A 27,721-nucleotide genomic window follows, 5' to 3' on the forward strand; every position below is an offset into this window, starting at 1 on the left:
GCTGACGCCTGAGTTTGGACGGCCTGGGGCTGGCAGCCCTAGCCCCGCTTCCACTCCCATCCACTAGCAGCAGCAGCAGCGTACAGTGCTAATGCAGGGCGAGGCTACTGCTGATGGAAGGGCAGAGAACTAGCCCAGTATGACGATATAGCAAGACAGGGGCATCTCCTGGCGGTATAGATAGGACTTAATTTGTGGGTCGTTTGGTTGAGGATCGCTGCTTTTTCCTTCCACGCTGAACTGTGGCCCCAGTTGCGCACTATATGACAGACATTGCTGATAAAGTAGAAATTTACTTTATGCAAAATCGGTGCTGCTATTTTGGAGGAAATAAGTGGACAGACCTTATTTTATAACCAACTATTTTATTAAACACATGCAATGGTGAGACTAAAAGTACTGCCATGACTGCTTATTCTCTACAAGAATGGTGCTGCGATAACCATAGAAAGCTTTGACAATGCTAATTATGCATTCACGTCCCTGTTTTTGTGGCGGGGGGAGGAAGCATTGCTGTGATCATCTAAGTCAATAATTAAACTTAAAAAAGGTCAACATAGTTATTTGCATGATTTAGGCTATGATTCACTGCACCCATTAAGAGACTACTTCTCTAATCCTTTCTATTTTTCTCACCTAATCACACTGTAGGTACAAAACTCCACCACACCATGCATGTGTGACAAATCCCCTTATACAAGTAGATTTGGAAGAATTAGATCATCAGTAAATAAAATATTTTCCCATCAATAATTAAAATAGACAGATAGGCAAAGTAACAAATGCTACTTGAGAAATTAGTTTGATTTAAGGATATTTACATTGTATAGTTTGTTTTAATGGTGATAAAGCTTTAATTTTTTGAATCACAATGTGTACTATCAAATTATTTTCTGAGTCCCACTCCCCCCCCCCCCCCAATTTCCTGGAACCATGAAAGTTTCAATAAACAAAAAAATGCTTAAATCCTATATTTTGCACAATTGTGAATTTAAATAAAAATAGAAGAAAATGCTTAAAAATAAACCAGTGTTATCTATAAAAATTATTTTTTTAAAAATCAAATTTTTAATGTATATTTAATTGTATATGTAAGGCATATATTATTCAGCACTACATCACACTACAAGTCAGAAGAAATCAGTGTTGTAATTTAAATTATACATTTGTCCAAATCTAAGAATACACACCAAAAAAGCGTCTGGGATACTGTGGGGTCTGCTAAGAGGCCTGATCCATAGCCCAGTGAAGTCAATGGAAGGGAATTCATTGATTTCAATAGGCTTTGGATCAGGCTCTGAATGACTAATAGAAGTGAGTTGATCATAGTTTTGTAGGACTAGAAGAGACCTTGAGAGGTCATCTAGGCTATGTCTACACTGCAGCACTAATTCGAATTAGCTTAATTCGAATTACAGAAAGCGATTTATAGAAAGCGCTGCAGACTGTCCACACTACAGTGTTTGTGCTGGTTTCTTGCGTCCACACTGGCCAGCCTTAATTCGAATTAGAAAGCAGTGCAATGTGGGAAGCTATCCCACAGTGCAACTAACCATAGAGGCTGTTGTGACGAGTGTCATCATCCCAGGATGCAGCGCTGCTTCCCCCACCCTGTTCCCCCACCCCCAAACAAACAGGAAAAGGATTTTCATGCTGTTTTTTTACTCCCCCAATCGCCATTGCTGCAGACACATGGAGCCAGCTGAACTATGCTCTCATTTTGACCGTGACAAATATCTCAGCTTATCCTGGATTACTTTAGAACTGTATGCTGTTTGCCTTTTATGCTCCCCCTACCACTCCCTACATATTGCTTGCTATTGATTTTGATTCTACAGGTGTCTGTAGAATGTAAGATAAATAAAAATGGAGTCAGTTAGTATATTAATACAGTGATACAAATGTTTCCATTTCACAGATGGAAAGCATGATATAATGTATCCACATGTAGCGCTGTGAATAAACTCTTAAGAAAGTATCAATTTCCATGATTGGCCACTGAAACAAAGTAGCAAAGAATGTCCTCTCACTGCTGGCATTTAAAACATTCACCACGCGGGGAGGGATGTGGGGGGTGAAATCTTTCAAAGGGACAAACTTTAAAGGGCTAAACTTTCAAAGGGACAAATCTTAAAGGGACAAACTGCAAAGGGCTTGCTGGGCAGTTAAAACGCATTCACCACGCGGGGAGACGGGGGGGTGGTGAAATTTTCAAACCCTTAAAGGGATAAACTACAAAGGGCTTGCTGGGCATTTAAAACGCATTCAACATGTGGGGACGGGGGTGGTGAAATCTTTCAAACCCTTAAAGAGACAAACTGCAAAGGGCTTGTTGTGTGTGTGGGGGGGTGATTGCATCTTGGATTTTAAACCCATTCACCGCAGGAAATGAAGATTTAAATCTTTCCGGGGCTGCTTTGGGGGAGGGTACTGAAATAGGGCACCATGGGATACAGTCTGGAGGCCAATTAATTCGAATTAAGTCCCATTGCATCCACACTCACACTAATGCGAATTAACTGATGCGCTTCAGGACTAATCCACTTGCAGAGGTGGTTTTATTAATTCAATTTTAAAGGCGGGAGTAGTTAATTCGAATTAAGGGACTTTAATTCAAATTAAGCCACCAGTGTAGACCAGGCCTCTAGTCCAGTCCCCTGCACTTATGGCTGGATTAAGTATTCTCTAGACCATCCTTGACAGGAGTTTGTCTAACCTGCTTTTAAAAATCTCCAAGGATGGAGATTCCACGACTCCCTAGGCAATTTATTCCAGTGCTTAACTACCCTGGCAGGAAGTTTTTCCTATGTCCAGCCTAAACTCTCATCACTACAATTTAAGCTCATTGCTTCTTGTCCTATTCTCAGAGGTTAAGTAAGAACTATTTTTCTCACTGAAACATGGGAACAACTTTTTATGTACTTGAAAACTTATATTCCCTCTCAGTCTTCTCTCATCATATCTTCTTCTATTATCTATTTTCCTTTTAAATTCATGTTTTGTGATTAGAAGCTTCCACTTACAGATGGTGGTGTGTAGATTAAAAAAAGACATTATAAAACCCCTGTAGTGTAAGAGTGGTTGAAGAGTCAAAAGCTGTACAGATGGCAAGCAAAAGAAAGAATTCCCTCATTTGGATTGGCTATTGATAGAATATGGAAATTTTGGTTCTTTATAGTTATAGTAGGAGGATTCCTATTCCTCATATACACATTTCAAATCTCAGTTCTTCAGAAAACAAGCATTACTGCACATAGATCAAAATAGTTTTTTCAAATGTTTAGGCTTGGGGCATTATACAACAGAATAATCAGCAGGAAAGGGAAATATTAGTTTCTGCAGTGTTGGGAAGCCTGGTGGGTTTTTTCCCCCACCGTCTTTTTCAGAAGGAAGAGGAAAAGAGACTCTGGGGGGGATTGTACCTTCTGTTGTTACAAACCCACCTAAGCATAATATAGAAAGAAGTTGGCAAAACTATTTTTCTTGTCTATTTTGTGCATTTGATAGGACTTTATGTAGTCAGCTAGGAAGAAGCTGACTTAAAGACCCTTATGAGCAGATAGGATGTTAGAATAGCTTCTTTTTTTTTTTTTTTAAAGTTACCTCTGGATATACTATTGATGTGATGGCTCTAGTAGAAAATTGCAATTTAAAAAAAGAATTCAATTTGATAGGGTATCTTTAAGTGTTTCTCTATGTATCTGCATAGAGTAAGGAAATGTTTTAAAGAAATGGTACTAACCTTCTGTAACTGTTGTTCTTCGAGATTTGTTGCTCATGTCCATTCCAAGTAGGTGCGCATGCGCCACATGCACTGTTCATCAGAAAGTTTTTCCCCAGAGGAACCCTTAGGGTCGGTTGTGGAGCCCCCTGGAGTCGCACCTCCATGGCGCCCTATATAGGGCTCTGCTGACTCTCCACTCCTCAGTTCCTTCTTGCTGGCTAATTCCAACAGCAGGGTAAGTGGGTGGGTCTTGGAATAGACATGAGCAACACATCTCGAAGAACAACAGTTACAGAAGGTTAGTAACCGTTTCTTCTTCTTCTTCAAGTGCTTGCTCATGTCGATTCCAAGTAGGTGATTCCCAAGCCATACCATAGGAGGAGGAGTCGGAACTCAAACACCCGCAGACTGCAGAACTGTTCTGCCGAAAGCAGCATCATTTCTGGCATGCTGAGTGATAGCATAGTGTGCTGTGAAAGTATGAATCGAGGACCACTTTGCCACCCTACAAATGTCCTGAATTGGTACCTGCAGCAGGAATGCTGTGGAGGATGCTTGAACTCTCATGGAATGGGCCGTTATTGCCAGTGAGGGCACTTTCGCCAGGTCATAACACTCAATACAGGAAGTGATACAAGACAAGATCTGCTGAGATGAAATTGGCAGCCCTTTTATCCTGTGCATCACCGCTACAAACAGCTGTGTTGTTTTCCTGAATGGTTTGGTCCTTTCAATGTAGAAAGCTAAGGCCCTTCTGACACCTAGTGAATGCAGCCTATCCTCTCTACTATTAGTGTGTGGTTTCGGGAAGAAAACTGGGAGGAAAATGTCCTGATTCGCATGGAAATGAGAGACCACCTTTGGCAGAAAAGCTGGATGAGGGCAAAGTTGGACCTTATCATTGAAGAAGATCATGTCGGGAGGCTCTGAAGTAAGAGCTCTGAGCTCAGAGACCCTTCTGGCCCATGTTATGTTTACAAGAAAGGGCACCTTTCAAGACAGTAGAGAGGTGGGCAGGACGCAAGGGGCTCAAACAGAGGACCCATAAAGCTTGAGAGAATAAGGTTGAAGACCCATTGGGTCACCGGTGAACATATTGGTGGGTGCAGTCTGTCCAACCCCTTCAGGAACCGCATAACCATGAGGTTAGTGAAGACCAAGCACCTAGAATCCCCAGGATGGAATGCTGAAATGGCTGCCAAATGGACCTTAATTGAAGATCCTGACAGGCCTTGTTGCTTTAGGTGAAGCAGATAGTCCAAGATTGATGGGATTGACACCCGCATGGAAAGGATACCCTTTCCTGCTGAGGAATCTCCTGCATCTTGGTGATGAGGCTATGTGAAAGTACGCGTCTTTCAAGTCAAGGCTGGTATATCAGTCGCCCAGATCCAGTGAGGGAATGATGGAGGCCAGGGAGACGATATGGAACCTCACTGAATCTGTTATAGTTTCGCAGATCGAGAATAGGATGAAACCCTCCCTTGGCCTTCGGGGTTAGGAAGTAATAGGAATAAAACTTCTTCCCCTTCAGATCATGAGGGACCTCTTCCACTGCCCCTATCCTTAGAAGGGGCTGCACTTCTTTGAGAAGCAGATGCTCATGAGAGGGCTCCCTGAAGAGGGATGGGGAGAGGGATGGGAAGGTGGCAGGGAAAAAAACTGGAGCGAGTATCCCAATTTTACATGCACAAGACCCACTGATCTGACGTGATCTGGGACCCTGCATGGTAAAATTGGGATAAACAGTTCAGAAACAAAGGGCGGGTTGGATCTGAGCCCGTGAATGGTGTGCTGTCCTTGGAAACACCCTCAAAAGCTTTTCTTTGGCCCTGATTCTGATTGGAGGAATGAGGGGTACTCCTGTTGTTTCTACCCTTCTATGGCTATAGTCCTGCCTCGGCTGGTAGAAATGTGGCATGGGCTGCAGCTTAAATGGCTTCCTCTGAGTTGCTGGTGTATGCAGGGATTTTAAAATGACTCTCGAGTCCTTTAGGCTTTGCAGCTTAGAGTCTGTCTGGGATGAGAACAAGACCATTCCCTCGAATGGAAGGTCCTGAATAGTTGTTTGGACTTCCTGTGGGAGGCCTGAGGTCAGTTGCCAGGAGCTCCTCCTCATGGCCACACCGGATGACATGGTGTGCGCCACTGTGTCAGCTGCATCCAGAGCTGACTGGAGCAGAGTCTTTGAGACCGTCTTTCCCTCTTGACCACGGCCGCAAACTCAGACTTGAAATCCGACCGTAACGGATCTTTAAACTTCTCCATTGACAGCCAGGAGTTGAAAGCATATCTACTTAGGATTGCCTGTTGATTTGCAATCCAAAGTTGGAGCCCCCTGGTGGAGTACACCTTCCGCCCGAAGAGCTGCAACTTCTTGGCATCCTTGGCCTTTGGTGTGGGCCCATTGTCCTTGCCTCTCTCATTTGCCACAGCCACCACCAATGACCCTGGTGGGGGATGGGTATAGAAATGTTCATGGTCCTTGGATGGCACAAAGTATTTCCTCCTTTCTTCTTTGCTGTAGGGGTAGAGAGGCTGAGGTTTGCCACAAGGTCCTTGTGATCTCGGATAGTTTTTATTAGTGGGGGACTACCCTGGAAGGGCCCTCCAGGGCCAGTATGTCCACCATAGGGTTAGCCCCTTCCATCACCTCCTCCGCTTGGAGGCCCATATTCTGAGCTACTCTATGCAGTAGCTCCTGATGTGCCCTGCTGTCATCTGGTATGGAAGCTGGAGTAGCTCCCACTACCACCTCATTAAGAAATGAGGAAGAGGACGTTCTAATGAGCACTGTGGACTCCTGCCCCTCAGCGCCAGCCGGGTCACACAGTGCTGCATCGGTCTCCATGGTGCCGGGGTTCATCCAGCTCGGTGCCAGGATCCGAGACATCTCTGGTGTCTGGTGGGGCACTCGCTGAGTGGGAAGGCTGGGGTCTGGATTACAATGCAAAGGAATATGACCTGCCCAACGGGGACCCCTGGGCCTGGTGGTATGCCCACGGGGTCCAGAATGGCCACTGTGGGGGCATCTGCCATTGTGGTGGCCACTGCATCAAACAGGGATGTGGCGCCTCCGCCCTCTGATGCCCGCCCTGGTAACGGCTCCTCCTGGATGTAAAGGACTCTGCCTCAGAGTCTGAGGAGAGCTTTTTGCTGTGTGGGGACCATGGCGGTGCAATGCCAAATGGTGCCAGGGGGAAACAGGATCTGGCCATCATCACCAGTTTACCCTTGGAGGCACTGAGGTCTTCTTTGATGTCAGGGCTTGAGCCCATTCTCGTCGAGGGTGGGCTGGCAGGGCTGTTTCTTCAGTCAAGTACCTTGATGCCTTGAAAGTCTCGGGCGCAGAGGGGAGTTGCAGATCCTCCTCCCATATCTCCCTCTTCAGAGACGCAACAGGCATCTGACTTGACAAACCCCTTTCCGTGGCCAGAGTCAACAGTGCCGCACTTTCTGGATCGGGGCTTCAGTGGCCCAGTGCAGGTCGCACTTTGCTCACATCTCTTTTGGAAGATCTTGCTGTCGGTGAGCACCGCCACCTGACCTCTTCTTCTTGTGCAGCACCGGGGAAATGGAATCAGTGCTGCTTTCTCCCACATGCTGGGTCCTTTGGTGCCGGGGAAGTGTGGCGGTGCCGTGGCTCCTTGGCAGAGTCCTCTCCACGTGGCATCTCTCTCACCGACACCAGAGCATTGCACACCGAGGCAGAGGTGCTGGGACCTTGCTCCACTGGAGCTTCCATAGGCCGAAGAGCTGCTTCCATCAGCAAGAACTTCAGTCTTTGGCTCCTCTCCTTCTGGGTCCTTGGATGGAAGCCCCTACAGATTTTACAACGATCCCGCTGGTGTGACTCTCCCAGGCACTTAAGGCAGGAGGAGTGTGGGTTGTCTCTGGGCATAGGCTTCTTGCAGGACCGACATGGATTGAAGTCAGGCATGCCCTGATCCTGGGGTTGGGGAGGGGAGGAAGGGGAACTACCTGCTAATCAGGAATGCTCTATCATAATCTACACTAAATACAACTAATTCTTAACTATTCACAGGTACTCAACAACAAAAGCAAGGGGCATCGCTTGCAAAGCAAGAGAAACCGGTTGTTCCAGCAACCATCATGGGTGGTAAGAAGGAACTGAGGAGTGGAGGGTTGGCAGAGCCCTATATAGGGCGCCATTGAGGCGCAACTCCAGGGGGCTCCACAGCTGAGCCTGCGGGTACATCTGGGGGAAATCTTTTTGGCAGATCATGCACGCAGCGCACGCACACCTACTTGGAATCGACATGAACAAGCACTCGAAGAAGTAGTAAACTTGTTTGAGCTCATCACATGAAATGAAAGAGGAAAAAGGCTGTGGGGCTGTGAAGTACACTGAGTGCTTAGGTGTACTTGACTGAAATGGGTTTACATGAGGGAAGAGGTATGTTCACAGGGAGGCATTGGAAGGACCACAACTTAAAAAAAATTGTTTAATGCTATAGCCCAGTATTGGCCTCCCTTAAAATTGAGAGATTTATCAAGAAAATGGTAAAGTAGCTCTAGCAGTATTTAGAATCTTCTGATTTCTTTGCCCTAGATCAGTCTGTTGTTTTGCTCTAACTATGGGACTAAGAGTGCATTAGTTGATAACATCCTCTGAGTAGTGGATGAAAATAAAGTGTCCATACTGATTTTATTGGATCTATCAGGTGCCTTTGATACTGGTGACCAGGAAATATTGGTGTGGTTATGTCCCTAGAAAGAACACTTGGGACCATTTTGGATTGGTTTAGCTTTTATTTGTCTGAGAGGGCCCACTAGATAGTTAGGGACCATTGTTCATCTGAGGTGAGGTGTTGCATATAGGGGCTGTGTCTGCTCTGTCCTTCTTCCTATTCAATGTGTATATGAGGCAAGTAAGAAAGAAAGAAAGAAAGCAACCTGGTGATGCCTTTGCAAAAGATCCATTTACTGCACTACTCCAACCTTTCAAATTAAGCCACACTTTTCTCAAATTGTCTGTTTTATGTTGTAGCATTAGGTAGTTTACACAGATTTTTTTTCCCTTTGAATACTGAAATTAACATAGCATATTAACATCAGCATAAAGAGTATTAAGGGGTTGTCTTTCTGCATGGTACATGTGTGTACACTTTTAAAACACCATTAAAAGCTGTATATTCTATATGAACATTTGTGTGTGTGTTAATGGCACAGAGATAAAATGTGTCAAGATTATTTCAGTTGGAAAACAAATTAAAATGCCAGCTTTCTCTAAACAAATACATTACTGAGTGTGTGTACTTGCAAATTGAATAATATTTTGCACAAGACCTACCCCTCCAGGAGTAGCATCTCAGTTTTTCTACAGTTCATTTGGCTCCCATTATTATGTACCATTCTAACTTCTTGGTGCCAGGATTCCCTGAAACTCAGTGCCTGAGGTGAATCATTTATATAAGCATACCAATTTAATTCCCACCATCCTTATAAAATGACTTCACTGAGTATATGGCATCCACAATCACTGCACTTGTTCTAGTGTCAAAAATAATTTATTTATATCTTGAATTCTGCATATTTATGGCCTGCAGAATTCAGAGACAAAAGTAGGTCACAAAATACACTAGGTCACGAATGCTATAGCAATATGCACTCTCCAACTGTCCAGTGTCTTTAACATCAGAAACTCAGCAATTAAGCTGTGAAGTTCAAAACCTGACAGCTTGTGCACCTTTTAAAAAGCAATATGAAGCTAAGATGTAATTGCTCTTGCATACTGTACCTACAATATGCCCGAATATTAAGCAAACTTACACAATTCCTAATTAATTCTTTGTCTGCGCCAAGGATATGCAGCATGCTGAGACTTTTATAGACTCATGAAATTATTGTGTGGCATGACTATGTAATGCTACAAGTCTAAGTGATAGGGCACTGAGAAGGGCGAAGTAGTAACACTGCAATTTATGAAATGTGTATTTCAATTTAATTCTGTTAAATTTGCTTGTAGTACTCAACGTCAGCATGGAGTTAGACACCCACTCAGCCAGCCAGGCATGATCTGTTTTGTCACTATTAAAGACATCAGGAAGGGGAAAAAAACAGCAGTCAAGATTCTAGTGAGCTGTATGTATGACTTCTAATTTCTGTTCCATATTAAATCCTTATATAAATTTAGAACAGTGACATTATTTAAAAAAGGGGTAATATTTTCAGCAAGGCAAGTGTAATATAAATCACACAGGAGTGTTATGTTGAGTGAAATCCTGGCCCCATTGAAGTTTTTCCATTTACTTCAATGGGACCAGGATTTCACCAATGGTCTTTAAAGTTGCAATATGTCACAGAATAGGTGGGCATGTTTTAAAAGAGAAGAGATAGGGGCTGAGGTATTAACTGAGAACCTTCCAAGTGCTGCACCAAACAATGAACTAAGTTGGAAGTAGACAAGGGAGTTAAATAGTGTAATTGGGAAAAAATCTTGATTGTAAAAGAGAAAAATGCTCATGTAGATTTAGGCAGAATTGGGTGAGTGCTGTGAAATGAGCAGAAGCTTGAACATTATATAAAAAATGAGAGGAAGATGGTGCAGACATTGAAGATGAGAGATAGTCAAAGCAGCAGGCAAGTGTTGTCATTGTAGAACTGTAAAGTGACAGGACTGAAAGTGTGCAGTACAGAATACACAGGTGGAGACAGGTTTGCAACAATGAATGACATCTTACCTCTATGTTGCTAATTGGCTTTTAAAGTGTTGACTGTTTGAAAACTGGCCTTTGTGGAGATTGTAGTATAAATTCAAAATAAATTTCACAAAGAGTGAATTTCATTTGTGTAGTGGGTAACAAGGTCAATGTACTAGAAGTCTCACTTAGGTTTTATTTTGAGGGCTTGGATAGAGATTTAAGTATTGTGTAGCCTATTTATGCTTGCCATCTGCACAGAGGTGAATTTCATCCAGAACTTTAGGATTCTACATGTAACTTTTTCAGCTCCTATGGACAATCTCATTCAGATCTAATTTACTGCATTCAGCTCTAATTGTGCTGATGATGAGCATTACACTGATGATGAGCATTACAAAAATGTCATGCAGAAAATGTATGAATGCAAGAAATAAGATACCTTGTGTATCCCTGGACACACTCCACCCACATGCATGAAGCACTTATGCTTGCACACAATATAACGTTAATAAAGACATTGAGCCATATACCTCCACTATGTCCCACTCTAAGTACTATATGCATCAGCCTCCCAAATAGAGTAAGCACCTATTTCATCTCCACAGACTCTCCTCCAATTCTCCCCACCTTGACAAGCCAACTATGCAAAAATCTTGTCTTAGTTTACACATAGCCTTGTCCCACACATTTCCCACTTCTACAATATTTAAACATCATCTTTTTTTAATCACACAACAGAAAACCCTCCACCTTCCACCATTACAATAGAGGCCTAAAATCAATCTGTGTACCACATCCCCTCCCTAAATAGCCTAGGAATAGCTCTACAATCTTCAAAAGCTACATTAAACTTAGCTTATTTCACTCTGTGCAAGTCCTGGCCCCTATAAAGACAGAGAATCAGATATTTATCTTAAATTGGTCTACAGATACAATCTGCAGAACTAAAAGTACCTGGAAACAGGCTCAAACCTTAACTAATTTACATAAAAAATGTATAAAGTAGAAATGTGCACACAGTGGATCACTGGGGTATGGTGTGGCCAGTTTGCACCAGACTGCCAATGGATTCTTACCCAAATTCCAGTTTAACCAGCTACAGGAGGATTGATCTAGTGCCATGCAAGTCCTTTGGTAGATAATTAATAGGGATCTTCACCACCATTCTTATTCCCTGCTATTTTCATTTTGTTTCATACAGCTTTAATTTATGCTGGGGAACCAGCACAAACACAGAATGGGTTTAAGATTGGGGGAAGGGCAAAGGTGCCATTCCCCTCTTACCTTTGCATCTTCCCTGCAAGTTGTGCCATGTGCAGTATGGCCAGACCCCAGGATCTATGTCCACAGAACTTTGTAACAGTCTGAAGAAGATGCCCAAGTCAGTGTGAAATTTAGATACTTATGTACAATTCAAATTAATTGCACACTGCCATACTGTTATAGACTTGTATTTACAGAACCATATCTTACAAACTGAGTGCAAGTTGCCAGACTATGGGAAAGAATTTAGGCTGCTCTGGGTACCTTAACTTTGCATGTCCACATTGTCAGATGGTTATTTTAAATGTAAACTTAATTTAGAATGTCCTAATTTTCCAATGTATCTGTCTAAACTGCAATCTTTTCATAGATTTTTTCCATCCACTATTTGAAAATTTACAAAATTAACTCTATTGAAATTTGTCTGGAAATTTTCTTTTTTATATAAAAATAAAATTCTAAAGTTTATTTATTTTTCTTCCTATTTGGCTCTGACCAGAGTCAATAAGGCTAGAAGACTTGATCTTATTAACTCAATAGGAGAATGTCTTTGGAGTTTTAATGCTCCATGGAGGGTATATGCAGAATGTAACATGAACAGAAGAGTGTGTGCAGGGTTTATATCTTTTTTTCTTGTGGCAGGGTGGACTGAGGTAAATCAATGCAATTTATTTCACCAGTTTTAATCAATTTAAATCAGCAGGCAGGAAACTTTGATTTAAATTCTCAATTTAATTTGTTTTGCATTTGTACTTTAGTCATTTTCCTAAAGAAAGCTTGATTCACATGGGTTGATAATCATTAAAACATGTTTATTTGAAACAAAATATAGCCTTTGCACTAAATTTGGTGTTTCTTTTTGCTAATCAGGAAAATATGTTTTATCTAGAAGCTTAAAATTACATTTATTCAGAGTCTTAATTTTTACATTTTTTATTTTAGAAAATGGTAAATGATCCCTTTCTTATTCACTAAATATTTACTTGTGATTTGAATTGCACTGGGTTTGAAAATTAAAATGCACAAAGCCAACATTTATAAAAAATAAAACTACCTTAAATATGCTGAAACTGTAAGAAAAAAAGTTTATCAAAACATATTTTGCATTTAAAATTAACTGATTAATTAAACAAAGGAAGTATCTGTAGTTAGCAAACTGAACTGATTATTTTTGATCACTTTATCCTTTTAGAACTAGTAGATCTCATCCTCTTACATCTCCTTTATGTTCATAAATTGGAAGAGGAAAACAAGGTTTCCTGCTTTTTCTAACTCCCTGTTGATTTTAACTTTGACTATTATTGCTGTCAAAAGCTGGTTTGGCACTTCAACAAACTCTGGTTCCATATGCTTATTCAGTGACTTCCATCAGTTCAGTGGTTTCATTTCAGACTTTGTAGCAACTATGTACTGTTTAACATTTTTGTATGTAATTTAAATTATTTTAATGGATAAGTTTAAGTCTTAATTTAGGTTGTCAATATCACATTTAATTTTAAATAGGTTTATTTAAAAACCCCTGTATTTAAATAAAAAAATCTGATTTAAATAAAAAATCCGATTTTTTTAATTTATTTTTTTATCTACCCTGCCTTGTGGAGTGCAAGTGAGAGGTTCCCACCCCAGCAGCTCTCTGTGATGAGAGACCAGGGAATGTGTCCTGTTGTGCAGAGGAGCTGGTTTAGTTAATCGAGACTGCTTAAAAATATCAGGATGGAATAAGTTCCCTTCTGCACAACTTATAAATGCTGAAAGAGAGAGCTTGTGGCATTTATATACTCTGCTGGAGAAAGGTTTCCTCCTATGAAGCTTATGAAATCTCATGGGAAACGGACAGTTTTTCTTACCTGTGAATGGTATTTCTTGATTAAGTAATTTTTCCAACTTAATGGGCTTTTCTCTATCTACTTAGTAGGGTATGACAGCTAACAACTGATGACATCAAGAAAGCGGAGGCGTTTAATGCCTATTTCTAAGGATAACATTCTGTCACAGAAGTCATGGGAGTCACATATTCTGTGACTTTTTGGGACTTCTTCTGACACAGTGGCTGGGTTTGGGTTAAGACCCTTGGGGCTGGAGCAGCCCCGGGGCCGGAGCAGCCCCGGGGCCTGCCAGGACAATTGACTGGCAGTCAGCCCTGTGATCTGGCAGAAGGCTAGGGCTGGGGCAGCCCCCCTGGGGCTGGAGCAGTGGTGGTCAGCTCCTGCTGCAGAAGCAGTGGGGCTGGAACAGCTACAAGGCCCCAGCAGCGCTCTATTTGTGTGCCTTCCTCCTTCATCAGAGTATTTTTAGTAAAAGTCAGGGACATGTCACGGGCTTCCATGAATTTTTGTTTATTGCCCACGACTTGTCCCTAACTTTTACTAAATACACCCATTACAGAATCTTAACCTTAGCTATTTTGCTTCAGTTTTCACTAAAGGGTAATGGTGAACATTTACTTAACACAATTAATGTTAACAAGGGGGAAGGAATACAAACCAAATCAAGGAAAGAACAGGTTAAAGAATATCAAGTCAGCAGGGCCTGATGAAATTCATCCTAGGGTACTTAAGGAAGTAGCTGAAGCAATTTCATAACTGTTATAAATGATCTTTGAGAATTCCTGAGGGATGGGTGAGGCCCCAGAAGACTGGAGAAAAGCAAACATAGTACCAATCTTTAAAGAGAGGATCAAAGAAGAGCCAGGGAATTATAGACCAGTCATCCTAACTGCAATACCTGGGAACATATTGGAACAAATTATTGAATAATCGATTTGTAAGCACCTGGAGGATAGCTGAGTTGTAAGGAATAACCATCATGGGTTTTTCAAGAACATATCATGCCGAATCAACTTAATTTCCTCCTTTGGTGGGCTTACTAGCCTAGTGGATAGAAGGAAAGCAGTAAATGTGATATATCTTGATTGTAGTAAGGCTTTTAACATGTCCCACATGACATTCTCATAAGCAAACTAGGGAAATGTGGTCTAGATGAAACTATTGTAATGTGGGGGCACAATTGGTTGAAGGACTGTACTCACAGTGTAGATATCAATGGTTCTCTGTCAAACTGGGAGGGCGTATCTAGTGGGGTACTGCAGGTGTCAGTCCTGGGTTCAGTATTATTCAATATTTTCATTAATGACTTGGAAAATGGAGTGGAGAGTGTGCTTATACAATTTTCAGAGGATACCAAGCTCGGAGGAGTTGGAAGCACTTTGGAGGACAGGATTAGAATTCAAAATCGCCCTGGCAAATTGGAGAATTGGTCTGAATTCAACAAGATGAAATTAAATAAAGACAAGTGCAAAGTACTTCACTTAAGAAGGAAAAATCAAATGCTCAACTACAAAATGGGAAATAAACAGCTAGATGGTAGTACTGCTGAAAGGAATCTGGAACGTTATAGTGGATCACAAATTGAATGAGAGTCAACAATGTGATGCAACTATGAAAACACCTAGTATTCTGGAGTGTATTAATAGGAGTGCAGTATGTAAGACCTGGGAGGTAATTGTTCCACTCTACTTGGCACTGGTGAGGCCCCTGGGGTACTGTGTCCAGTTCTGGGTGCCATACTTGAGGAAAGATGGGGACAAATTGGAGAGAGTCCAGAGGAAGAGGCAAAAATGATAAAAGGTTTATATAACCTAATCTATGAGGAAAGATTTAAAAAACTTGGCACGTTTAGTCTTGAGAAAAGAAGACTGACAGGGAACATGCTAACTGTCTTCAAATATGTTAAGGGCTGTTATAAAGAGGATGGTGATCAATTGTTCTCCATGTCCACTGAAGGTAGAACAAGAAGTAATGAGCTTAATCTGCAGCAAGGGAGGTTTAAATTAGATATTAGGAAAACCTTTCTAACTTTAGGGGTAGGTAAGCTCTGGTACAAGCTTCCAAGGGAGGTTGTGAAATCCCTATCATTGGAGGTTTTTAAAACTTGGTTGGACAAACGCCTGTCAGGGATGGACTAGGAGGTTTACTTGGTCCTGTCACAGTGCAAAGGGGTCAACTTGATGACTTCTCGAAGTCCCTTCCTTTCTATGATTGAATAGGCTACAGCCACGAATGGAATGGCCTTTTAAAGTATCAATTCAGGTATGCTCTGGCATCTCCTGAATCCTTATCAACAACTGCCTTTGCAATTAAACCGTAATACTGACAAAGGAAACAGAAACCTGGACCTAAGTAAATGTTAGCAAAGAAAAGAGTTCCACTCTGACAAAGTGCAATCAAAAGAAATGTATATAACACAGCAATTAATAAAGAAGTTTTGCATACCAAGACTAAATTCAGAATTAGAATGGTAAACAAAATACACTCAAATACTGTTGAAGAAAGGATATATGACAGAGTTAGGACATCAGCAAGAAGAATGAGTCTCAAGCAGAAGCAAAAAACAAAAACTGAAGGAAATGTGGATGGAGCTTGTTAAAGAAAAATAACATTTATGGATGGAAAAATGTTCTTTGAAGTTGAAACTTGTCCCTGTGAAGAGAGCCAGCACGAGGCTTATGCATCACTTAATTCCCATTAAAAATCTCAAAATAGTGTTAAGAGATCATTAATTTTTGTACAAGCCTTGTGCTGGCCCTCTGCAGAGAAGTACATTTCACCAAATGAAAAAGCTCACACTGTATCTTCCTGGGATCTTTATAGCAATCCCACATCCTGAAGCAAAGGATTTTTCCTCAAGCAGAGAACAGTTCCCCTGAATGCTACAGAGGCATAAGTACCTACATTCACTATGGTTTGGAAACTGCATCTTTGCAAATCTGTTCTAGAGGGGGATTACCCATCTCCTTCTAAAAGATGGCGCACATCCTATAGACTGAACTGGGACAGGACAGGGTTGACTATAGGAAACATGGCATCAGTAATACATATTTATATTCACCTAGACATTTTGTTCTTAAAAGCATTGTGATCTTTTTGGGACTTCAAAGTAAACAGATGAACTGTGCACTTGTGTTTAATTAACACACACCAAAATACTTCATGTGATAAAAATTAAGATTGCAAGTGCAGATTCCAACACAATCACTAAGAATAAACAAAATCGCCAATTAAGGAACCCTAAATACCAAACACTACTTGACACACTTGCACTCTGACTCTTCAGCACCCCAATAAACTCCCTTGTACTTCCAACATATAAGCAATCACAGTATACATACAAATTCCTCTACCACTCACTCAGCTCTCAACCTTGACTTCGACTACAGCTAAATTAACGTTCTTTATAAACATTTTTATGGATAAAATCTATATGTTATCAATCCATGAGAAAGTATGAAGTCAGAGTGGAATTGTATGTTTGAATGAGGCAGAGCAATTTGGTGTGGGCACTGTGATTGGTTATATCATGGAAGTATAAAGTTGGTGGTAGTGATGAGTCTGAGTGCACTTGGGTAGTTTGGTATCAAAAATATCCCAAATGACCTTCTAGCGTACAAAAGGGCATTAAGCTTGAATTTGGCTGACAATTCTCTACTGCTCCTATCTTCATCCAGAATACACAGGTCACCATGAACATAGTCAGACAGTTGGCATATAAGTGGATGGAATCTTGCAAAGTATCACATAAATAACACTACATGAAATTAGCTACAGAAGAAGAGTCTCCTTGAGATCGCTAGATGTGGTCTCCTGGTAGGGAATAAAGAACTCAGACTGTTCCAATCAAAGCCCTGGCTGAGAACGAATAGTAGATGCAAGACATCAAGTAACAAAAGAATTTGTAAGATGAACTTTCACAACCAGAATGCCCAGCCAGTGGGTAGTATTGTCTTCACTGGGGAAGGAATTTTTTCTCTGAAAAACTGGCTACAAACAAATCCACTTCAGGACACACAAGCTAGACTTCCTTTACTAGCAGGGCAAAGAGAACTTTTACTATGCTTTTTTCTTTACAAATGTGAGGCTTTGCCAATAGGATAGGACCCTTCACCTCAGCTATGACCATGACAAAGGCTTTTGCAAGCAGGACTGCAAGAAATAAAGAAGCAAGGGAAACATCTACACAATAAATTGGATTCTTATTATTAGTTCTGCCAATTTGATTTTTGGATTGCTTACCTCTGGAAGACTTCCTCTCACTAGTTGAGGATGACTCTGCAGAAGCTGAATTATTTTGCTGCCTCAAAGACTATGGCTGACGGATCTGAAACTTGACATGTTAGGTAAAGAGTCATAGAGACACCAGCTAATAAAGTCTCACCACACGAGGCATACTAATATGTTCATCTCTATTTTCCTTTCCCTCAGCAGGAAAAACTAGCTAGGAAAATTCTAGAACGAGTAAGAAGGAACTCAGCAGTTAACTTAGAGAAAATATTCTGCAGTTTCATTGCCCACATGGGACAGCAGAACTTCATTAATTTGTGGACTAAGCTTGTTCTCCCTCCTGTGCAGTTTATAAAATCCATAGACAAAGGTGAAAAATTCTCAAATTCCATTCACTGGGCAAGTTTGGCTATGAAGTTTAAGTTTCCAACACTACCTTTGAACTTCTTAAATTCTGGCAAACATGGGTTCCAGTGTTTAAAACTCTGGTAAGCTGGTGGAGTGGCTCAGCAGAAATAAAACAGCAGTAATGAGCAAAAGCAAACCTATAGCAATATCAATCGAAACAGGTTACCATTAAACAAAATGTACATGACAAAAACATTCCCCAGTCTGGGGTTTGTCCAGCACTTGGATGTGCTTCCCACAGCCTGACTCCTATCTCTCCAGCAGTTGTTTTCATAGCTGAACTGTAAAAAAGGAAGAGGAAATGAAACTAGAGTTGAAACCCCGTGTGTACCAGCGACTGGAGTGTGTGCTTGAATCTTTCAGGGGTCCATAGCGAATGCTAAACATAATGTATACTTAGCTATACACACATTTAATATTAATTAGTTTCATTATATGGATGAGATTTAATTTAATAGGAATCAGACATTAGAATGGTATAAACTGAACATCCTGTACTATTGTGGTATGCCTTGATATAGCTTACTTGATTAAAAGGCTCAGACACAAAAGAGGTATTGCATCCTTTGATATGAAACATGGTCTTGCAGCTAAAATACTGGACTGGAAATTCTGGGGGTTATTTCTCAGACTTCCTGTGTGACCTTGAGCAAGTCATTTAATCTCTCTTTGTGCTTCCATTTCTTTATCTGCAAAATGAGAATAATAGTACTTATCTCAGAGAGGTGTTATGAGAACTAGTATCTGGAAAACATTCTGAGATCCTCATATTAAGAGTATTATTGAAATGTAAGGAATTATTTATTATTACATTCACCAACACTTCTACATTAATGGTATCTCTGGGAATGTTAAAGCAAACAAATGGGATGGGAGAGAAAATACAAAATAGCGAATTAAAACACTCTCTCCTTCACAGAGGGCTTTTGGAGTGTGCAGTCAGTGTAGCCCAGATGGACTTTAATGGGAATACTTTGTCTACAGTGGCTCATGTGTTTTGAAATGGTACAGGTCATAAATATGCAAAATTGAAGATAAAATAGATTAATTTCATCACTAGATCAAATGCAATGGCTGTGGATGCACATACTCAATACAGCTCTCATACATACTGTTAAACTGACATGTTTGTATGAGCGCCTTACCTCCAGGCACTTGATGTAAGGATCCTGAATCCTGGTACCAAATAGTTAGATTGATGGCTTTGTAGTAACAAAAACCACTTAAGTTGCAGACAAGCTGAGTTGCTACTCCTGGTTTGATTAATTGTGCAAAAACGTGTCAATATATTTGTGCAGAGACACTTAACTGTTGTTTTATCAGAGGGTTTCCTTCAGAAACAGGGTAATAAGTGTCTCTACTTTAAACCAAAGCTCATTTGAATTATATATATGTTTATAGCACCTTTTTATCTTTCCAGAGCAGTTTTGCAGAAGCCATATTCACTTCAAAAGGCTTCAGGCAGTGAATATCATAGTTCAGGAACAAAGCTCATTTTCTGTCATGACACTGAAGATTTAATATCTTAGAGCTTATTGTGGGGTTCCCCACTTAATTTTTTCAAATAAATTAAAAATGTACTGAAGTTTGAAATTAGAGTAAAAAGTTGTCAGACTCCCAATTTCACATTTTCCCAATTTTTTAAAAACAATGTAGAAACAACCATACTTGTAAAAAAAAATAAATAAAAAAAAAAATCATTTTATACACACAACATTCCAGGCTATGCAATTGTGAAACTACTATACTTCTTTGCTTCTGGACATATTCTGCTTTTAGTCTTACACACCTGGGATGTGTGAAAGTCTCTTAATTGCAAATACCGTATAGTACAGAATACCTAAGGCCTGATCCTGGAATCCTTACATGCATTTGTAACAGCCGTTGATCAATGGAGGATAAAAGCCAGAGAGCATGAGGTATGTCTATGACATGCTGGACCAGGCCTTGAGTGTAAGTGCATTATACAACATATTTTAAGGTGACATCTCAAAACAAAATACTGATTTCTTCAGCAATGCAGAAGTAACACACAACACGATTTACATACAGTAATAATTTATTCTGAAATGTTCATTTTAGTTTCTGTTGAGACATCACCCATGTCTCATTAATAAAAGAGCAGCCATCTCACCTCAAATACCAGAATATACAACGAGTTACAGCATAGCAAAAATTCTACCTACTTTCAGATAAAATCTAGTTCAGGTAAAATAATTCTGTTCAAGGTTTTACAGTTACACAGATTTCCTTTTTTGCAGAACACAAAGAAAGTGTAAATTGTTACACCATAGCTATCTATGCACGTTATGTGACCACAGAAATGTTAATCATTACTTCAGAAAATGAACCATTTCCATTCATGCAGAAAAGCAGGCTGGGAAAGCTTGTTCAGCAGAAACCATATTACTGTGAATTTCACAGCCACATGATTAATTATAAGGTTAGATGGATTCACAAATACCAAAATTGAGTATATTTTTTGCATAAATAATACCAATTTCTCCCTGATGTAGTTTAGTCAGTTTGTAATCTAGAAATGATTGATACAGCAATATAATTGTATCATCTCTATCTGTAAGTGTTCATTATTTCAAGACAAGCAATATTTAAAGGATCACGGGATGGGATGCTAATTAAATACATGTAAAACATACTGTACAAATATACTTGCTTGTAGTGATTTTATTCCAAACTATCAATCAGGTAATCCCTCCAAAATATTACCAGTGAAGACAAAGTATACTATCAAATATGGCTTCCAGAACAAGGACCCTCTACAAGAATCAAACCTATTTACAAAAAACAAACATCCCCAATCCCCAGTCTTTTAAAGTTTCATTTGAAACAAAATTTCTACATAGCACTTGTAAATAATACATCAGTTTATTTTTAATTTATTTAAACAGAAGTCACCAAGTAAGACCCAGAATGACGTTTAGGACTTTGAGTTCCACTAGAGTCTGTATTTTCTGTCTTTGAATCTCGTTTCTTTGTGCTGTTATTTACTGGTGTTGGTATCTGTGATGGCCGAGCAGAACTATTATCTGCACTGCTCTTTCGTGGACTTGGATTGTAGTTGAAAGGAGTCACTCTTGCTGCAACAGCTCCACTAGGTGAGCTGTGTTTACTTGAGCTGCTGGAACTGAATGGTGTACGTTCATTAATAGTGCTTTCATTGGTCTCTGGTGCAGGAACAGGATTACTCTGCACAGGTTTTGTTTCAGTTCCCTTCTTATCTGGACTATCTATCTGAATGAATGAATTCAGGCGATTTTCTAAACCCATTGTGCGAACAGGTACATTTCCATTCCCTGCATTTTGTTTTCCCTGAATATCTTTAGAATCTTTACCATTCACATTCCCCTTCTCTAAAACACTGTCAATAACTGGGGGAGTATTTCCAGTAGGTGATCGTCCAGATCTAGGATTATTAATAGGGCAGTCCTCAATCCTCACCCACACATCCTCCGTTTTAGAGACAGCAGGTGCCATCTGGTAAATTAAAGTTTTTGAATCAGCACCATTTGTAGCACCTGAGGAGGAATTATGAGAAGGATTACTCATTTGAGGAATTTCATTTTCCTTTATCTTTCGCCAAGTCCCTTTTGCTGATGCTTGACTTTCTTTAGTTTGTATCTGTCCAGAAAAAGAACTTCCATATTGCTTTTCATCTTCACTTTTTGCCTTTTCACTGGATTCTGAAGAAGCAGACAGAATTGAGGAAGAACTTCCAGTTCTACGCCAAGTGCTAACACGAGGAAGCGATGAAGAATGCTTACTGTGTTCACGCTTCCACGTTCCTGATCTATTGATTGGCAGTCTAGATGGACTCTCAGAATGAGAACGAGCTATATCATGACGTTTTGCTGGTCTCCCATCATTATATTCAACAGAAGGGTTAAGATTAGGAGGTAATTTTCGCCAACCACTAGCTTGTACAGTTGAATGAGATGATAAGGACATATCAGGAAGTGATGGGCTTAAAACTGGGGTCTGTATTTGGGATCTGGTGGGAGAATCTGGTCTAGAAGGAGACAAAGATTCAAATGAAGCAGACTCTTCTAATTTTCTTCGTAGTGTTGGACTTGGAGCCTCTTTAATAAAAGTTGACTGGCGCACTAGAACGGGTCTCTCTGATCTGTCAGATTCACTTCCACTGGATTTTGTGGATGACATTCTAGATAGTTCAACCTTTTTGTTTGAGCCACTGCTACTAATAATTTGGTTCAATCCTTTTGAGGCAGACTCACTTCTGGGAATACCACTGGCACTTTTGGGTAATCCTGTTTGTTTTGCAAGGTTTTGCTGGCTCATCTGTCTGCCTGGTGATGTGTATGACATTCGTCCTGAACCTGAGGACTTAGTTGAAGCTGTGCTGGGAGATGAAGTCCTTGGCAGTTGAGATAGTTTGTTAGGAGGGCTTATACCATTTCTGCCAGGGGAAATTGAGCTTCGACCGGGAGACTGCAGAGGTCTGCTTAATGGCTGCTGTTGAGGTCTAGAAGGAGTGGAATCTCTAGAACCTGACCTAGAAGGTCCTTTACTTGACCCACCTTGTTGAGATGGCTGCCTGGTTATAGGACTTGGCTCTGATTTGACTGATGATTTGGCTCCTCTTGGGGAACTAGTGGAACTCTGGCCTTCACTGGGGCTTTTGCAGGCTGTGTTTTTGAGTGGGGGCCCTTTTTTTGAAACTGGACTTGTACTTGAAGAGCTATTTCGAACTCCTGGAATGTGAATCATTGTCCTACCTCGTGAGATTGAAGGCATATTTGTTTGCTGAGGCTGTTTCAACTGGCTTGAAACTTCTGAATTAGAGCGAACTTTTCCTGTAATCATACTTTTATATACTTTCTTTCCTCCTTTGATTCCTTTATTTTCAGAATCTACTTTTTTAGTTTCCAACGTACTTTTCTCTCCTGGTTTAATAATTCTTGGACCTTTATTACTAGTAAAGGGTTTTTCTTCTTGGTCTGGGGTAAGATGAAATGGTGATCCTAAAGAAATTCCGGATTTTAGTGAAAGGATGGAATCAGAGTCTGATGAAGCTTGTCTAGATAGTGAAGCAGCAGCAGCAGCTTGGTGTAAGCTGCTAACTATGGAATTTGCACCTTCTTGAATAGCTTTCCAATCAAAGTTCTCTGAATCAGGTGAGAAACCATGCTCTGAATCAGGTCTCTGTATATCTCTCAAATCTAGAGTCAAGTCTTCTGCCAATATACCACCCATGTTTCTGGAACTATTATTTTCACTTTCACTCTTGACTCTTGAGGGCTTTTTCTTTTTAGGCATGGCAGAACTAATACATTCCTGCAAAAGGTCATCTTCTGAGTCAATACTAAGAGAACTAAGAGAACTGTTTCTAGAAAAACACACAGGTGTATCTTCAACATGAAATGATTTAGGTGCATAACCAGAAGCCTGTGGTCTACTCGATTCTATCTGCGAATCATGAGGTTCGTTTCGTTTTGTAGGTTCGCTTTCTTTGTTGTTGTTGTTTTCTTGATCAATATCACTAAGAGAACTCAAAGATGAATTGCGAGAAAAACAAACAGGGGTATTTTCAATAGCAAAATTCTGCATTTTCTCATCTGTAGCTGCGCCTTTGTCTGGTATATCTTTGGATGGTTGAGGGAAAGGTGTTTGCTTCTGCATCCAAGTTTTAGGGTGACTTCTGCCTGTTAGATGTTTTTGACAACCCTGTGCCCTACTAGTTGACTGTTGATTTGAAATCTGTTCTGTATTAGTGCAAGCTTTAGTTTCTGTTTCCTTAGTTTCTTTTCCTTTTCTTAATTCAGCCTTCTCCCTAGAAAGGTCAACATCATCATCATCAAAGTCTAGTGAACTTAGTGAGTCATTCCGTGAAAAACAATAAGGAGTCCCCTCAATAGGTGTGTAATGATGAGGGGAATCAAATGCAAAGCTTCCTCTTACACGTTCCTCATTATTTGGAAGTTTATCATTAAAGTCTCGAGAGTTATTTTTGAGGTTCTGTTTTTTTGTATCTTTGTTGTCTGAATAGGTTCTTTCACTACTGAAGTTACTTTTTGGCTCTGTGTTTTTTCTTAAGCGTGCTCTGTACTCATTACTTTGTGGCATAGGCTTTACTGGAGATGTTAGCTTCTTTTTCTCACCTTCTGGTTGGTTTTTACTAATTAAAGATGAAGATGCTGATGCTTGTTGAATCTGATCCATTATCTTTTTTACCCTGAAAGGCTTGTGGCTTTTTCCTTTTGGCATAGCAGAGTTAATGCACTCTGCAAGAATATCACCTTCTTCTGTTTTGTCATCATCCAATCCCGAGGTAGACACGGTTGAGTCTTTCCCTCTTTGAGCATCATCTGTATTTCTACCTTCAGTAGGAATGGTATCTCTCTTTTCAAATTCACCTGATTCTGCTCCAATACCCACATTCTCCACATTAGCCAACTCATTTGGTGGTGATTCTATTGTGAGATCACTCAGAGATGTAGCTGTTGAAAAATTTATTGGTGTACCTTCAACACAATACACACGTGGCATATCATCTCCAGGTGTAAAACTAACATGCTTTTGAGACTGCAATCTGTTTTGTGAAGGGAGGAGTTTGTAAACTGGCAAATGGCTTGGCTTCCGGGCTACAGGAGGAGGTATTTTTGAAGCAGTGGTTTGAGAAAGCTTTTTGGCTTTCCGTGAAGATTTTGTTGGCATAGCAGAAATAATACATTCTTCCAAAATTTCAATATCATCATCATCATCAGAATCATCTAGTATGTCTTTTTCTGTTTCAGTAGGCTTCTCTGCTTTCTTCTCTTGGGTTTCCTTTGTATCTTCTGGCTGTTCAGGTTCTACTTCATTTCCATGGTCATTTTCATGAACAGGAGGCATTATTCTTAACTCTACATCTTTCTGTATAAACGGTTCATCAAGACTCAAAGCACTTAGGCTGGAGGAACAAGAAAATCCATCTGGTGTACTTTCTGTAGCAAAATGTAACAACGTATCAGCATCTGGCAATACCTGAACTCTTTGAACAGCTGCATTTACAGCTGCTTGTCTAGGACCAGAGTCTCTCTTTTCTACATGGGGTACTTTACCTTTAGCTGTTTCTCTCTTTACCGGAACTGCTTGAGCAGGAGGTGGGGTTTTATTTCTACTTGGTGGCATTGTTTGTCCAGGGCTATCTGGAAGGTCACTAGGGCTTATAATACCACTTACCATTCCACTGCAAGGCTCACTTTGAACAGAGCTAGCAATTGAATGGCTCTCAAAACTATCCAAGGAACTAACAGAAGTACATCTGCTAAACATGAGCGGAGTCTCCTGTACGTAATGTTCTGGTGGGCTTTTAGGCGTTTGAGCACCACTTTTTGAAGGAGATTTGGCACCTGAAGAAAATTCAACAGCTTTATGTCTAGATGAATCAGAAGGAGATAAACTAGAGGCCTGAAGTCTATTGGATTTTGTTCTAATATGTTGTGATGTTGATGGGACTTCACTAACTGCACCTTCAGTTGACAGAGTCACACTATTGTCTTTCAGTTCTGCTATCTGCAGAGTGTTACTAGAATCTGTTACACGTGTGGCTTGATCACACCCTATTTCATCTTCAGCTGAGGACAAAGATGACAAAGAGCTACATCTTGAAAAACATATTGGTGTATCTTCCACACAATAAGTCTGTATAGTTTCCTGGTTGATGGAGGGAGTCTTACAAGAGGCAGACTTCTGAGCATGAACTCCTCTCTGTGCAGAACTTGGATGAAGCTGGTTCTGTCTCTTTGAGCTAGCTGAAGGGGTTGATGTGTTCCCACTACTTGATGAGATATGATCAGTTTTAGTGCTCTGTACTGAGGAGCTCTTTGAAAAAGAAAAAGATGGCTTCTGAGAAGAGGGAGGAACTTCTGTTGAGTATTTCAGACTATAATCAATAGGCTGATCTACATGGTGCTCCTCTTCATTGTACTTTATACTGTAATTAGTTAGTCTGTCTTCTTCATCTTCATGTTGTTCCTCCTCAGAGTAACGCTCACTGTAGTTGGTTGGCTTATCATCATCGTAATCATCAACCTGGCACAAGGATTGATTTACTTTCTGATTCATTCCATGAGTAGTGCCTACTCTGTTTTGTTCTGAACTATTGGATCCTCGTGATCGGAAAGGATCTTGTTGTCCAAAAGGTGACTGGTATTTCATGTGGTTATCGTCACCACCTTCAGTATATCCAGGATAAGTCGTATTTTGACTTCTTGACTGCCTTTGTTCATTTTGTTTTATTTCATCTTCTATTATGTGTTTAGGTCTTGCCCATCTTTCATTCTGTGACGGGCTTTGCCTTCCAGAGTTCAACTGCTCATCTGAATATTTAAGACTGTAATTGATTGGAGTGTCTAGTTCTCCATCATTGTCATCCATATGATTTGCGCTATGTATCTTATGCGCTAAATCTGCTGGATATTGTCCATAACTGCAAAATTTACTTTCATCATCTTCAGAGTAAGACTCAATGGAAGGTTTCATTTGACCTCTTTTACCATAGCCATCACTACTACTGACACTATTTAAGCTATCATTTGAAGCTCTCTTATATTCCATTTTTGCATAAGGCACAGGACATACTCTGTTGGAATTCTCAGATTTTGGAAAGTTATAAGTGTTTGAATGGGCATGGGCAGTGGATGTTCTTCTTAATGCATTCCTGTCTTCTGTCAAGCAGTGCATTTCAGCTGTGGATCCAGAACTTCTGTCTTCTTGTGGAATATGCATATTTGTTACTTCTTCCATTACTTTGGCAATCTGAGCTGCAGCAGTAGAGATCTGCATTCCCATTCGCTTAGAGGCGTTCCCAGTATTTTCTGTAGCTGGGTGATAACTGCCTAATCCCATTGATCGCTCTCTGTCCACGCTTCTGTCCTTTTCAGATCGAGAGTTTTCTATATTTCCTCTATTGGAGGAAGAGGAGCCAGGCAACACTGTAGTATTTAAATATGGCGAAAGTACAGTCACATTACTGGTATTGAAACTCTCTGACCTGCAAATTCCATCATCATGTCGACTAGAGTCCAAAACATATTCACTATACAGATTTTGCTTATGTCTTTGCTTATTACGATGAGATGTTTTGGGGCTTAAATTATCAATGTTGTCAAAAGTCTCAGACAAATGCTGAGCATCTAACTCTGCTTCCAGTGCTTTTTGCTTTCTAACATGAAGAGAGGGTAAACTTGAACCTGGAGACATAATATTAGCATCTTTATACTTTGCAGGCCTATTTGCCATCAGGTTTCTTAAAGCTGCTGCACTGCCCATAGCTATCATTTTGTGCTTTGAATGAATGAGGTTTTTGAGCATGCTAACTGCTCCCATGTCCCACAATGCTTCCTGATCCTTTGCATTTCGTGCAGAGAGGTTCCACAGGGTCCCACATGCATTGCTGACTATTGTTAAACTGTGTGACTTCAAGTGCTGTAGCAAGGTTTGTAAGCAGTTGTTCTCTCTCAAGATTTGCCTGGAATTAAGAAGTTGAAAGCAAAAAAATCAGTAAGTAGCATTTCAACAAGATAAAGACAAACAAAAACCTATCAAGGCTGTAGCCAAATTTTGTCCTTAATCAAGATAATTAA

At 40.4% G+C, this 27,721-nt stretch overlaps 1 protein-coding gene across 3 annotated transcripts in view; it reads right to left on the minus strand.

Annotated features, from left to right (window-relative positions):
• Positions 1-20,157: 20,157 nt before the first annotated feature.
• APC (APC regulator of WNT signaling pathway) overlaps positions 20,158-27,721 on the minus strand; it is a 148,942-nt gene continuing 141,378 nt past the window's right edge. For all 3 annotated transcript variants that reach the window (XM_067569197.1, XM_067569198.1, XM_067569199.1), the window contains one exon: positions 20,158-27,606. In XM_067569197.1, coding sequence (XP_067425298.1) covers positions 21,018-27,606 — 6,589 coding nt within the window. In that variant the 3' untranslated portion in view covers positions 20,158-21,017. The remainder of the gene's footprint in view (positions 27,607-27,721) is intronic.

This window comes from Emydura macquarii, unplaced genomic scaffold, assembly GCF_026122565.2.
Source record: "Emydura macquarii macquarii isolate MOO-44397 ecotype Brisbane River unplaced genomic scaffold, CSIRO-AGI_Emac_v2 contig_2897, whole genome shotgun sequence".
Classification (NCBI taxonomy): Eukaryota; Metazoa; Chordata; order Testudines; family Chelidae; genus Emydura; species Emydura macquarii.